This window comes from Molothrus aeneus, chromosome 3, assembly GCF_037042795.1.
Source record: "Molothrus aeneus isolate 106 chromosome 3, BPBGC_Maene_1.0, whole genome shotgun sequence".
NCBI classification, from domain to species: domain Eukaryota; kingdom Metazoa; phylum Chordata; class Aves; order Passeriformes; family Icteridae; genus Molothrus; species Molothrus aeneus.
The window spans coordinates 10,043,000-10,055,438 of NC_089648.1; the positions used below are offsets into that span (position 1 = coordinate 10,043,000).

At 48.2% G+C, this 12,439-nt stretch overlaps 1 protein-coding gene and 1 long non-coding RNA gene across 2 annotated transcripts in view; one reads left to right on the plus strand and one right to left on the minus strand.

Moving 5' to 3' along the window:
- LOC136553869 (TOG array regulator of axonemal microtubules protein 2-like) overlaps positions 1-11,179 on the plus strand; it is a 46,939-nt gene extending 35,760 nt beyond the window's left edge. The window contains exons 17-24 of the mRNA XM_066545623.1: positions 520-637; positions 1,592-1,695; positions 2,994-3,198; positions 4,378-4,594; positions 5,673-5,759; positions 7,116-7,347; positions 7,488-7,564; positions 11,157-11,179. Of these exons, the coding sequence (XP_066401720.1) occupies positions 520-637; positions 1,592-1,695; positions 2,994-3,198; positions 4,378-4,594; positions 5,673-5,759; positions 7,116-7,347; positions 7,488-7,564; positions 11,157-11,179 (1,063 nt within the window). The remainder of the gene's footprint in view (positions 1-519; positions 638-1,591; positions 1,696-2,993; positions 3,199-4,377; positions 4,595-5,672; positions 5,760-7,115; positions 7,348-7,487; positions 7,565-11,156) is intronic.
- On the minus strand, positions 191-2,068 carry LOC136554361 (uncharacterized). The gene is made up of 2 exons (XR_010783313.1): positions 708-2,068; positions 191-604 (listed from the first exon to the last, which is right to left on the minus strand). It is a non-coding gene; the product is annotated as an uncharacterized lncRNA (long non-coding RNA).
- Positions 11,180-12,439: the final 1,260 nt, after the last annotated feature.

Here is a 12,439-nt window from a genome sequence, read left to right on the forward strand (position 1 = left end):
GTGTGGCTCAGTGATGTCCAAATTTCTTCTTGAAGAAAACTGTGGTTTCCTAGCAGCAAAATCACCCCAAACCACCAAAATCCCCTTACTTTGATGATGAAATTCCCATTAATAGCTGCCAAGAACACCAGAGCAACTAGCTGACCCTGTGAATACATATAGTATAAAATAATCAGAAGGAAGCATGAGGTGAGAAAGGTAAATTACTGTGCAATGGCAGCAGGACACTGCTAACAAAGCACATGTGTTTTGCTTGTTCCCTGGGATCCTTTGATCCCACAGAAGCACACCCCCAGTTTCAGAGAGAAATGGTATTTTTCTCTTGCCCCACATTCTCCTCTTGCCCCTTGTGTTCAGCTACAGCACTGTGCAGTGTCAAGTGAGGTAAATCTCCCTCTTTGCTGAGTAGGTAATGGCTTCTCATGCAAGCACTGCACCTGATGAGTTTAAGGCATCAGCTCTTCTGTTAGCACTCTTCCTTTGTTCACTTTTCTTTCATTTCCTTCCTTCCTTCCTTAGGCATTATGGACAGGAGATGGTGAAGATGTTGCTAAATAATAAAAAATTTAAAAAGCTTTTGGAGCAATCTCTTTCCCCGCATGACCTGGAAGATATTTTGAGAAGAATTAAGAAGAAGGTAAGTGCTTGGCAGGAGAAATGTCTCCTTTGTGCAAGTATTGCCACTGCTAATACGAGATCAAACATACCTGATGCGTCTTTATCCTATTCCACTTCTGCTGATTCATTTTGCTCCTTGGAATGAGCTGTTAATCCTCAGCCTGTTCATCTGGAGACCACAGAGGAACTGCTATTATTAGGGGAAAAGTGGGGTTTTGAATACTTTGAATATTGGTCAGCAAGGGGAAAGGGAAAGAGGAGAAAATGGGTTTACGCTCACATGTACGCCCCCACCACACTCTCCCTACTCTGCCCCAGTAATGCAGCTAAGTGAGAATAGTGCTTCTGAACATAACAGTCTTTGCAAAAGAGACTGGAAGTAGTAGTGCCAAGGAAATTTCCAAATATACAAAAGATGTCCAAGTCAATCCTCGTTACTAAAATTGCTGTCTGTCTTTTGGGAATACTGCTGTGCTGTCAAGCCCTGTGGAGCTGGAAGAAGCTTGGTCAATTCAGCTGCATCCAGTGGAAAACTATTTGTTTGTTTGTTTTGGGGGGGATTTTATTATTTTCATCTACATTGCAGAAGGGAGTGTGCCTTGATGCAGGAGCAGGGAGAGTAAGCCTTGAACCAAATCAACTTCCAACACAATGGAAGTTGAGTCCAATTTTTTCTGCAGCTTCTTTTAAGACCACTCATTGCCTGTCAGTTTGCATTATTCCCATTTATGCTCAAGACTAATGAATTTGGGATTTTTGACTGCTGCTCAGTGTGGTAGCACCCATAACCTGCCTTGGGCTATTGAAACCAAAGAGTTGGCATCACTGAATCTCTGGTCTGTCTCTTTCTGTACGTTAGGAAATGTTTCCCTAAGCCTTGGTAGCAGTGATCCTGGTTCTAACTTGTGTTTTAAAGAGGGAATTTCCTATTTTATATTCTAAAGATTCCTGGGGTTTCTTTATGTCTTTGTAGGGGATGGAAAACCAGAAAGCTGAATGCCCCTCTGTCAAGGAGCCAGTGGAGAAGAGGAAGGACACCCCGAAGAAGCCCCAGGACACACTGCCCTCTAGCAAACGGTACTGAGCACTTTTGTCAGATGTGACAAAGCACATGACAAGCTTTACATGCCTCTTCCACAGGCAAATCTTTCTGCTGGAGATGACCAGTGCCAGAGATGTTTTCCTTTCCCTACAAGTGCTCTAGGATAAAAAATGTTTACTTCTGCATTCTACTTCTTGACGATCCAGTGCAGTGGCAAGGGCAGTGTTGTGGAGGCTAGGAGAGGGCCAAGTCTCTGCTGCCTGACTTGAGACAAGTAAATTCAACCAGGGTTTTTTTTTCATCCAAGTGGAGTCTTTTTTAGGTGGGTGTTTTAATGAGAAGTCCCAGTCTAGAAGCAGGATGCCATTCCCCAGACAAGCAGTTCCCATCCATGTGGTTTGGCCTGGCTGATTCATGGTTTTCTTACCCTCAAACAGCGCCAAGTTTGCGTAGTAAGGAGCAAGTCAATTCCTGAGCCATTTTCGTCAGCAGGTGTCTCAGTGTGGACTTTTTGTCTTGCTATTCCTGTCCTTCATATAGTTTGCTTGATGGACAGTGTGTTTGGTTTATTTCCCCCTATGCTGCAATCAGCATTTAAGACAGGGATTTGGTCCTTGCTGTCTTTCCATGCCAGTGGCAGAGCTACTGGTACCTGTTCTCCTCTGTTACCAGAGGGGGTTTATTGAGCTCTGTCCTGCTCAGCGGTGGCAGGAAAGTGACCACATGCCTCAGTAGCATGGCTAGCATCTTCCTGTGCTCATGGAAGAGACAGGTTGATCCAAGATGATTATTCCCAGAGGATTTGTTAAGCTGTGCATCTAGTCTCTAGGGAAGCAAATGAAATGTGAGTGTAGTTCAGGCCTGTCTGGCTTCTGTTTCAATCTCTGTTCCTGATTTTCTGGATCCTTCAGATATGCCTCTGTTCATCTGTTCAAATGCATCTGAGCTACTTTTCCAGATTGTCATGCCTGGTGTAGAGACACTTCTTCAGAGTGATGATTTTCCTCATTAAAAGACACACACGTGCCATATGAGGAGGCATTTAAACTTGGAAGTAGTGTCTCTCTTTCCCCACAAAGCAATGTGTGCCTTGGAAGGCATCTGAAGATAGATCAGATGCATCTCTTCCTTGGTTTTCCTGAGTGAGCAGTGGTGAGAATGTCACTTGCAGATTGTTTCCCATAATGATTGTCACGAGGTCCACGTTGTCCTTCAGAGCCTCATGATTTTCTAGCTTGAAGTCACATCATTAGGAAAGCTCCTCAGGATGTTTTGTTCACAATTAACTGAAGGTCTTACCAGCAACAGGTCCTAATTTGGTTTTGTTTTGCAGGGTGAAGTCTGCCCCTGGTGGACGCCTCCTCCACCGTCCAAAAGCCCAGGCCACGTTACCTGCAACTGTGGAAGGAAGGGAGTCACTCCAGAAGCTCTACCATCTCCTGGAAGCCAAGGGGTTTCAGACACGGATGGAAGGAGTGGCACTCCTCCTAGATCTGTGCAAAAGCAGCCCCCAGCTGATCTCCAGTAACATTGTCCAAGTATGTAGGGTATCTTCATGGTTCCTTTCCTTTAGCTGCTTTCCCAAGCCTGTAGAAGTAAAGTTAATTCAGTGTGTCTTGGCACTACATCCTGGCTGTTCGGGACAGGCTGGTCCCTCTTACCCAGACAAATGTAATTGAGGTCCAGGCTTCAGGACAAGTTCTTTCAGTCCAGCTGTATTTGGCTGGCAGGTGCCTATTGCTGCTGTTCATCAGATGATGGCAGAATTTTCTGCTGGTGTAACTGCTGCTGTCTCCTGCTCCCAGTTGGGTTAAGTGAAGGGAATCCAGCCATTGAAAGCATGGCAATCATTCTCTAGACAAAATATAGGTTGGCATGGGGAAGGGAAGTATCAGGCTGGGTTGGTTTAAACGAAATGTTTTTAAAAGGATACTTTTGTAAACTCCATCTTGTCTTGCACAGGCACAACTCTGGCTACTCATGTCCATCCTCATCCCTATTCCTCTTGGTAAAGAAGGTGCTCACCCTTCTTGGGGGGCCTTTTTTTCTTTTTGGAAAAGGAGGAAAACAGCTAAGGACAGATCTATCCTTTCTCCTCCCAGTAGCTGCTTTTTCCCTTTTTCCAGAAAATGGTGCCTGATACTGTGGCTGTCAAGGGACTGAACGTGCTCTAATGAGAGCTTAGAGCACGTTTCATTTCAGAAGTCCATCTGTTACTTAGAGAAATGCTCTGGATCCTGGAAGAGTTGACCAGAGGCCTGCCCCTCTGCAGACACAGGTTCCGAGACAGACAAAATAAAACTTTGATCTCCTCCCGCCACAGTTTTGGCAAAATCATAATTGACCTCAGTACTTGAGGCAACTGTATAAGAAAATGAGCATGGTAAATATCTGCTTCCATACTTGAAAAGCAAAGGTAGCCTTTTGAATTAATAAATGGAATTGATTTAATGATTTATAGGTGGAGAGAGATACCATAGGAACTTTTCTGTCCCCAGCCAAAACTCTTAAAAACAGATGAAAATCTTTCAAGCAGCATCAGGTTGTGCAACCATTCCTGTGAGTGGCCAACAGGAAAACAGTGAAATTGTGCAAGCAAGTGCTGACCTGACAGAAAGGATCACTTTCATCTGTTATATTGCTGAGTGCTCATTTCTGCATATTCTTCAAACAAGCTCATTTTAATCCAGCTTTCGTGTTGTTTGTTCTCTTCACAGATTTTTGATCGTTTTGTCCTGAGAATAAATGACACCCATAAGAAAGTGAAGCAGCAGGCGCTGGAGGTGCTGGCAGAAATGATTGGACTCCTGGAAGATGCCCTGAACCCGGTGCTGATCCATTTGGTTGAAGGGATAACAAAGAACCTCAACTCAAAGGATCCCGGGGTTCATCCTGCAGCTGTGAGGGCACTGGACAAATCTGTTGCTCATTTAGGTAAGGCTGTGCCCTGGCATGGACTCTCCTCAGCTGTGTCTCTGTCCCACACAAGAGAGCGCTGAGTGCCTTGGGAGCTGTTGTTGTCTTTGGAAGGCTGCAGCTGACACCCACCAGGAGCTGTGCAGGTGCAGTCCTTATGCACCATCCCCAACAGGCTGGAATGTGCAGCAGCATTTCCCAACAGTCCCAGGCTCCCTTGGCTCTGTGCCGCTGGTCTGAAGAGCAAGTCCTGGACTCCAGCTTTGCTACAGTTCAGAGGCAAAGGGGTTTTGGAATTTGCTTGGGCCCCATCTGACTTCCCAAATGAACAGCTTTGCTGTTGGCATGAAGGGACACCAGCCCATCAGAGCTTCTGCAGAGCAGCCACCTGGAAGGCTCTACATTATTGGCATCAGCTGCCTATTTCCCACCTTTCTCCTTTGTCTTCTTTTTCCAATGGGAAACTTATGATTGACCGAGTTCATTTCTTTAGAACAAACTGATCCAAGTCCAGCTGTCAATGATGATTTGTTCCACTTGTTGTTTTGGATGGGGCAAGATGGCAACAGCAAATACCTGCCTAGGCAAGGGCTGCTGAAAATTCCTTTGCCACACAGATTTATGTCAGCTCTGAAAATGACACACTGGGGGAATAAGCCTGAAAAATGGAGTGTTGAAGAAGAAGGTCTTCAGGGGCAGTTTCCACTTTCTCCACCTCAGCTGCTCTTTGAAGTCAAGGACTGCCTGACTCAGTGCCTTTCTGTGTCCCAAGTATGGGCTTCTTCCTTTTTGCTCTGGCGTGCAAAACCATTGCACTGCTTCCATGTGACTGGACTCTTGAGGTCCCTTATGTGAAATGTGTTAACATAGCTCCTGGTCCAGCAGACAACTTTGGATTTACAAATGTGAAAGGAGAGCTTTTCTTTGGAATTTTAAACCCTGCCAAGAAGGCTGGAAGGAAAGAAGAAAATAATTCAAAAATCATCAGAAATTGACTTTATTGTACAAAATGGGGTTGCCCCTGCCCTTTCCCTCCCCACTGTCCTTTCTCCTATGCCCTCAGAAGAGTGAGCAGAAACGTGTGTTTCACTTGTAGATGAAGTGTCACTGATGAAAGAGCTCTGCCACCAATGGAGCCAACTGAGTGGCGAAGCTCTGCTGGATGTCACGGAGCGTATCACAGGTATGGCCTTCCCCTCTAAGCCAAGAGGTCTCTGAGGGAGAATTGACAGGGAATGCCTGTGAACAGACAGCAGAGTAGCTCCTCCACATCAGGAGGTGCTGAGCTTGTCCCTCGTGCCCAATAGCCAAGGCAGGTGTATTTGGCAGGCTTTCCCTGGCTGCTGCAGAGCTGTGCAGCATCTGAGATGGGGGCAGCGCTCGGCCTCGGGGCTGAGCTCTCACTGGGGCTCTTCTCAAGTTCCATAGTGACCAATGTCTTTGATTGCATTTAAACTCAAATGAAGTGCCATTTTCAAATGGGTGCCATAACCCTTTTCCTGCTTGGCAGAATTGGTTTTGGGTACTTTCAGGAGCTGTTTGAATGTTGATGACTGCTGGTGGATTAATAGCATAGAGAAAATGACGTCTCTTCCACCACAGAATAATAAATAGCTACTACATAACATTTTGCCTGATCAGAAAATAAGACTGGTCTCCAGAGCATTTCAGGTTTTGATCTCTCAGCCAAATCAGCCATGCAAGGAGCCTGTTGGTAGTAAATTTTTGTTTGTGTTTGATAAGTTGAGTTCATAAAATGAGCAGAGAGAAAATTCCAGAGACAATGTGAGAAAACACTCATGTTCTGGCTAAATTTCAGTCCCCTGTGTAGCCTTTCTCTCTCTCTATGCCCCTATTTCAGTGCACATTGTAAGAAAAATGCCATTAACATTGAGAGGGGAAATGCCATTAAAATGTGGAGATGGCCAAATGCCAGGGCAATGGGGTCTGGGTGATTCTCTAAGACACCCTGAGGTGTGAAAGAGCTCTTTGTTGGCAGCCACAAAAGCATTCTGCCAAAGACACCAGCTAGCCACTGATGTTTCTCATCCAGCTGTCAAGCAGCACCCGTCTCTGCTGGGCTGGAGTTTTGGAGTGTGTTCTAATACTGCCCTTTGCTGTGTGCCACGGAGCAAAGGGAAGAGCCAGATGAGACCTCTGGCCCTTGACATCAAAGTTACAGAAATGGAATCATCCCTTTTATTAGAAATCTCTCAATTGCCTCTCTAGGGTACATTTCTAAATCTTCCGTGTGGATTTAGACTACTTGTTAATGGAAATAAAAGGCAATTTGACGTTTTATTAATTGTTCATGCAGAAATAAATAGTGAAATGATTTAGTAAAGGTACAAAGTCTGCCACAGGTACAAGGCTCTGGTTGGAGAAATTAGTCCTGAGGGGTTGGTGGTTCTGTTTCAAGGATGATCAGTGTGCTATTTCACTGATCTTGGCCAGAGAGGCTTGCCAGAAGCAAAAGCAGAGGTGGATCCTTGTTTGCATTGAGGCTGGTGGGTAAGGAGCTGTGTCTCTGTCCCGGCAGTGCTGGTGGAATGGGTCCATGCCAGGAGCCCTGAAGTGGTGCAGCGCTACGCCCTGCCCGTGCTCTGGTGCTGCCTGGAGAACAAGGCGCTGCCTGTGCGAAGCGCCAACGTCTGCGCTGTGGTCACCAAGCTTGCCTGTGCCCTCTGCGAGGTGATGGGCACCCAGCTGATTAAGTGTGCTGAGAGCAAGCCTCCACATGTGCAGGAAAACCTCTCCAGCCTTTTGGGCTGGTGAGGGTTTGAAGTTCTCCAGAAAGCTGACAAAGTGCTGGGTTGGAGACCTCCGGATGGGACATCTTACTGGGACAAAAATGACAGAACACTAAGGAAGGGTGTGCATCTGCCCCCACTCTCTCCATCACCCGTCCTAGTCATGGCATGGGGGGCCTGAAGGAACTCCAGACTGAGGGCAAGGTGAAGACCAAGAATGGATCAGACTCACACAGAGGTAAGCAGTGAGCAGGGCCGATGTCTGACAGGAGCGCAGCCAGCATGCCGAGACATCAGCAGCATCTGGGCTCAAAGGATGCTGGGGAACTGTAGGAGGGAAGGGCAGCAGCAGAAGAAATGAGGGCCTTGAGAAAAGCAGATTTTGGCATCCTGCAGAATGGCTTTGTGGGGCCATGGCTGGAGAATCAGCAGTGGTTGTGAGACAGCTTAGGGGCAGGGAGAGGCCAGTGATCTAAAGCCACTGCCATACCATCCCAAAGGCCAGTGGAGGCAGTGGCAACCCAGAACATCTTGATGTCAATGCCAGCTGGGAATGCAGCCACACTTGCACAGGAGAGAGCAGGAGGGGAGTGGTGTCAAATGTGGGAAATGGTCTCTCCCTCACAGCTTCCCTTTCCATTGCCCATCGTGTGCCAATCAGCTCCATCGCTTTGGCTTGTCCTTTCCGGCCAGGTCCCAGTTGGGGGCGTATGTAAAGGTCTTGAGGCATGAATGTGAGCAAGGCTGGATGCTTGATCTGAGCCGTATTTTACTTTTTTCTACTCTTTCCAGACCTCCTTGCCATATCCCAGTGGTGGGGAAATGAAGAAGGCATCATTTGGACTGCCTTTGATCCCCCCAATATGCAAGGCAGGCAGTCTCCCTGTTGGAAGTGCTGCGGGGTGTTTGCCAAGCTCTCCCCAGCTGGATTTGCAGGAGTCTGAGGAGATGAGGTAAGCCAAGGTGTCTGCTGCTCCAGTGTGCTGTTCACCTCACTCTTCCCATCTCCTGTGGTCATTTTGCACAGTATCCCATATATTTTGGCAAGCCTCTGGTGTTCAGCATTTTCCTGAACAAAGGCCTTGAAAACTCCTTTTGAAAACAATGACTTCCTTGCCAGTGTCAGATTCTGGACAGTGCTGTGAATTCCAAAGTGTTTGGAAGGAACATGATCCTGTAGTAGTGGGGAGGCAACAGGCGGCACATGAAGTAGTAGAGCCCTTCTCTCTTGGCTTGGCAGCTCCATATTGTTGAGAGAAATTTAACTGATGCTCGTTTCATGAAAAATAAAAAAGCAAGCAATCTTTTCAATTGCTAAAATACACTTTGAATTCCTCACTCATTAGAAGGGCTGATTATAAAGGCGTCAGTTTAATTAACTCACTTCTTCTCTTGTTCCTGGTCGACAGCTTCTTCCGAACCTACAGCAAGAACCCAGGCGAAGAAGAAAAAGAGCCCTCAGTGCAAGACAGGACCTGGGATGCCTCTGTTCCCAAGGGAGCTCATGGATCCCTTCAGTTTGGATATTCATGTGCCTGACACCGGCCTTGGGAATGGAGGTCTGGGCTCCCAGCCAGCTCAGGGGGCCTTGGCCCAGGAGCCCGGATCAGCCTCACAAAAAGGTGAGGTGGGAGCTGGGCTGCTCTCTGTTGGGAGGAAGGGTCTTGTGTCAGCCCAGAGAGGCTGTGCACATTGGCAGGGAACAGCTGTGGCCTGCATGTGCCCCCTGCAAGGAGCTGTGCTGCTGCCAGTGCCCCTGGAGCTGTAGGGCTGCTGAGCTGTGGGGCAGGGAGAGGAGCAGGAGGGTGCCTGTGCAGCTGAGGCATTCCTGGAGAGCACAGGGCTCTGGGCTTCCAGCTGAGCCTGGGCAGCCCAGAGGCCAGGCTGTGCCTGTGGTAGCTCTGGGGAAGTGACTCAGGGTTTTCCCCTGGCCTGATTCAAGTAGCTGCCTGTAGGAGCATGTTTCCCTCTGCAGCTGTTTAGAAGCTTCCAAAGAATCTGTCCCATGAAATATGGAGATTAATGTACTTTAGATTTACTTTGTGGACTCTGTTACATTTTGTGTCTGCACTTTGCAGGTCTGACAGGCTCCACTATTGCCAAGAATCTTCCCCAGGCACATCCTCTTCACACCTTCCCTCCAAGCCCTTATGTCCAATCCGAGAGAGGTCTCCAATCAAGCCAAGCACAATGTATGATGGCGATGATGAGAAAAGGAAAACTAGACCTGGGTTCAAAGATATCAGAAGAAGCAGCCAGGAGCAGTGTTCCGAGGGAAACGGATGTAAGGTAAGGAGACCAAGCTAAGTCCTGTGTGGTAAATTTTCAGTTTGTTGTAGGCAGAACTTGGAGACTTTTTCCTGTGCTGTGAGCGCAGGGAAGGAGCTGAGCCAAGGAACAGCTCAGCTGGACACTGTGCTTCAGGCTGTCTTTGCAGTGGGTGTGCAGGGCAGACTTCATGTCCTCAGCATGTATCAATAACAGGCGAGCTCTTTGAATGGTTTCTGGGCTGTGTCGTGGTTTCTCCACTGTGTTATGGCTGAGAAAACACCAACAAGCAGTCAGAGCAGCACAAGTTGTCCAATCTGAAAAAGCAATCCTTCTCCATTTAGTAACCTATGGGTATCTATGAAGCACCTCCATGTCTTGGTGGTGTTTTGTGTCAGCTGTGTCTTCTTTGGATGGAAAAAGGTGTTTGCAGGAAGCTGCCAAGTCAGGTTGTCTCAGCTTGTGAGTTGTACAGCCATGCCCTTGGCACAGTTGTCTCTGATGCTATTTCCAGGTCCATCAGCTCCTGGGCAGCTGTGTGCTCTGGCATGGCTTTGTCCAGAGGGAAGGGATGGGAGGTAGCCATGGGGAGAGCAGCCCAGAGCCCAGGCACACGATTGCCTTTGCAGCAGGGCCAGGAACTGCAGTTGTTTTGGGTTTGCTGTGGGGTGCAGGCGGAGGCAGATGAGCGACAGCTTTGGTAGAGAGAATGTGCAATCCAAGGCGTGGGTACTTGATTTCAGCCTTGCAGAGAAAGGGCCCAAGGTATCCCTGACAGGAACTGACCCTTTCAGTGAACTTTGAATAGGTCCTGATTTGGCTCTTTAGCCAGGCCAGAAATGATGGGATACTAGGGGTGGGTGTGCATCTATGCCCAGTGCCTCCAGCCCCATTCCTGGCCATGGCATGGGGGCCCTGGAGCAGCTTGGGCAGGCAGAGAGCTTGCAGAGAGCAGCAGGGCAGGGAGCTCTGCTGGGCTTCCCAAATGCCAGTGAGCCTGAGCTGATGGATGTGTGGGGGCTGGAGAGGAGCGAGCATGCCAGGAGCTGAGCAGCATCTGTGCTCGAAGGCTGCTGGGGAACTGTAGGAGGGAAGAGCAGCAGCAGAAGAAATGAGGGCCTTGAGAAAAGCAGGTTTTGCCATCCTGCAGAATGGCTTTGTGGGGCCATGGCTGGAGATCAGCAGTGGCTGAGAGACACCTTAGGGGCAGGGAGAGAACAGTGATCTACAGCCACTGCCATGCCATCCCAAAGGCCAGTGGAGGCAGTGGCACCCCAGAATATCTTTATGTTAAACATGTGGATGTGTGGCAGCTGGGATTGCAGCCACACTTGCACAGGAGAGAGCAGGAGGGGAGAGGTGTCAAATGTGGGAAATGGTCTGTCCCTCACCAGTTCCCTTTCCATTGCCCATCCTGTGCCAATCAGCTCCATCGCTTTGGCTTGTCCTTTCCTGCCAGGTCCGTGTTGGGGGCCTATGTAAAGGTCTTGAGGCATGAATGTGAGCAAGGCTGGATGCTTGATCTGAGCCGTATTTTACTTACTGTGTTCTGCTCTTTCCAGACCTCCTTGCCATATACGAGTGATGGGGAAATGAAGAAGGCATCATTTGGACTGCCTTTGATCCCCCCAATATGCAAGGCAGGCAGTCTCCCTGTTGGAAGTGCTGCGGGGTCTTTGCCAAGCTCTCCCCAGCTGGATTTGCAGGAGTCCGGGGAGATGAGGTAAGCCAAGGTGTCTGCTGCTCCAGTGTGCTGTTCACCTCACTCTTCCCATCTCCTGTGGACATTTTGCACAGTCAGCTGTCCCATGTATTCAGGCAAACCTCTGTGTGTTCAGCATTTTGCCCATCTCTGATGATCCAGCCCAATGTCAAAGCCAACAGCAATGCCCCAAGAGCAGAGGTGGTGGTGGGGAAGAGGAGGCAGGGCTTCAAAGCACCTCAGGATGGCTCCTCTGCTGCACTTGGCTTTTCTGTCAGCCAGAGCTTGGCCAGCTCTGTGTGATTGCAGCCACTGAAAGCTTAAGGACAATTATTCAGCTTTGCAGTCTGTTGGGTTTATATGTTACATTTGCTCCTTCATCAGAATGACCATGCTAAGAAGGTTTGCCTCCTTTCATTGTACGCCCATTCCCTCCCTCCTCATTCTACCTCCTCATATGTTCTTTTGTCCTCCATTTTCTCCAGGCTAAGGCCCAGCAGCAGAAGACAAGAGAAGCCCTCGGAACACGCAGGTAGGTCCGGAGCGCGTCTGTCCTAAAATGACCATTGGAATCTTGACTCTGAGGTGATATTTGAAAAGTTTGGTTAAAACTCATTGTTTGAAATTTATTTTTTTTAATTAATTTCAATTCCTTGCTGGACTCAGTGGACTCTCCCCGAGCCCAGTCCCTGGCAGTGTTCTCTGGTGGTGCAGTGAAAATTCCTCCAGTGTGAAGTGTTGAGTGGCAGGAGCTGGAGTGCTATCTTGCAATCCTGGTAATGCTGTGCAGGAAAAGGAAACATTCCTCTCCATCCTGCACATGCCTTTGATCTCCCTGCATCCTTTCTAGTGTCAAAATGAGACTAGAAAAGGAAGGCATTTAGCAGGAAATGAGAAATGTTCCCACTCCTTCCTTCTGCTTTTGTAGGATAATAGCTTTCCTTGGTGTAGTTTCTGAGGTGAACGCTTTGACATATGAAGGAGATTGATGGACATTGCCTGGTTTTGCACTGGGAGGAATAGGGAAACCTCCTATGATAGAAAGTCCTTTTGACTTTTCCAATGAATGAGAGGGAGACTTGCAAAGGGATGTAGCTAAGGCAGGGTGTGAGTTTGTCATCCTCTGACAGCAGTCCCAAAGCC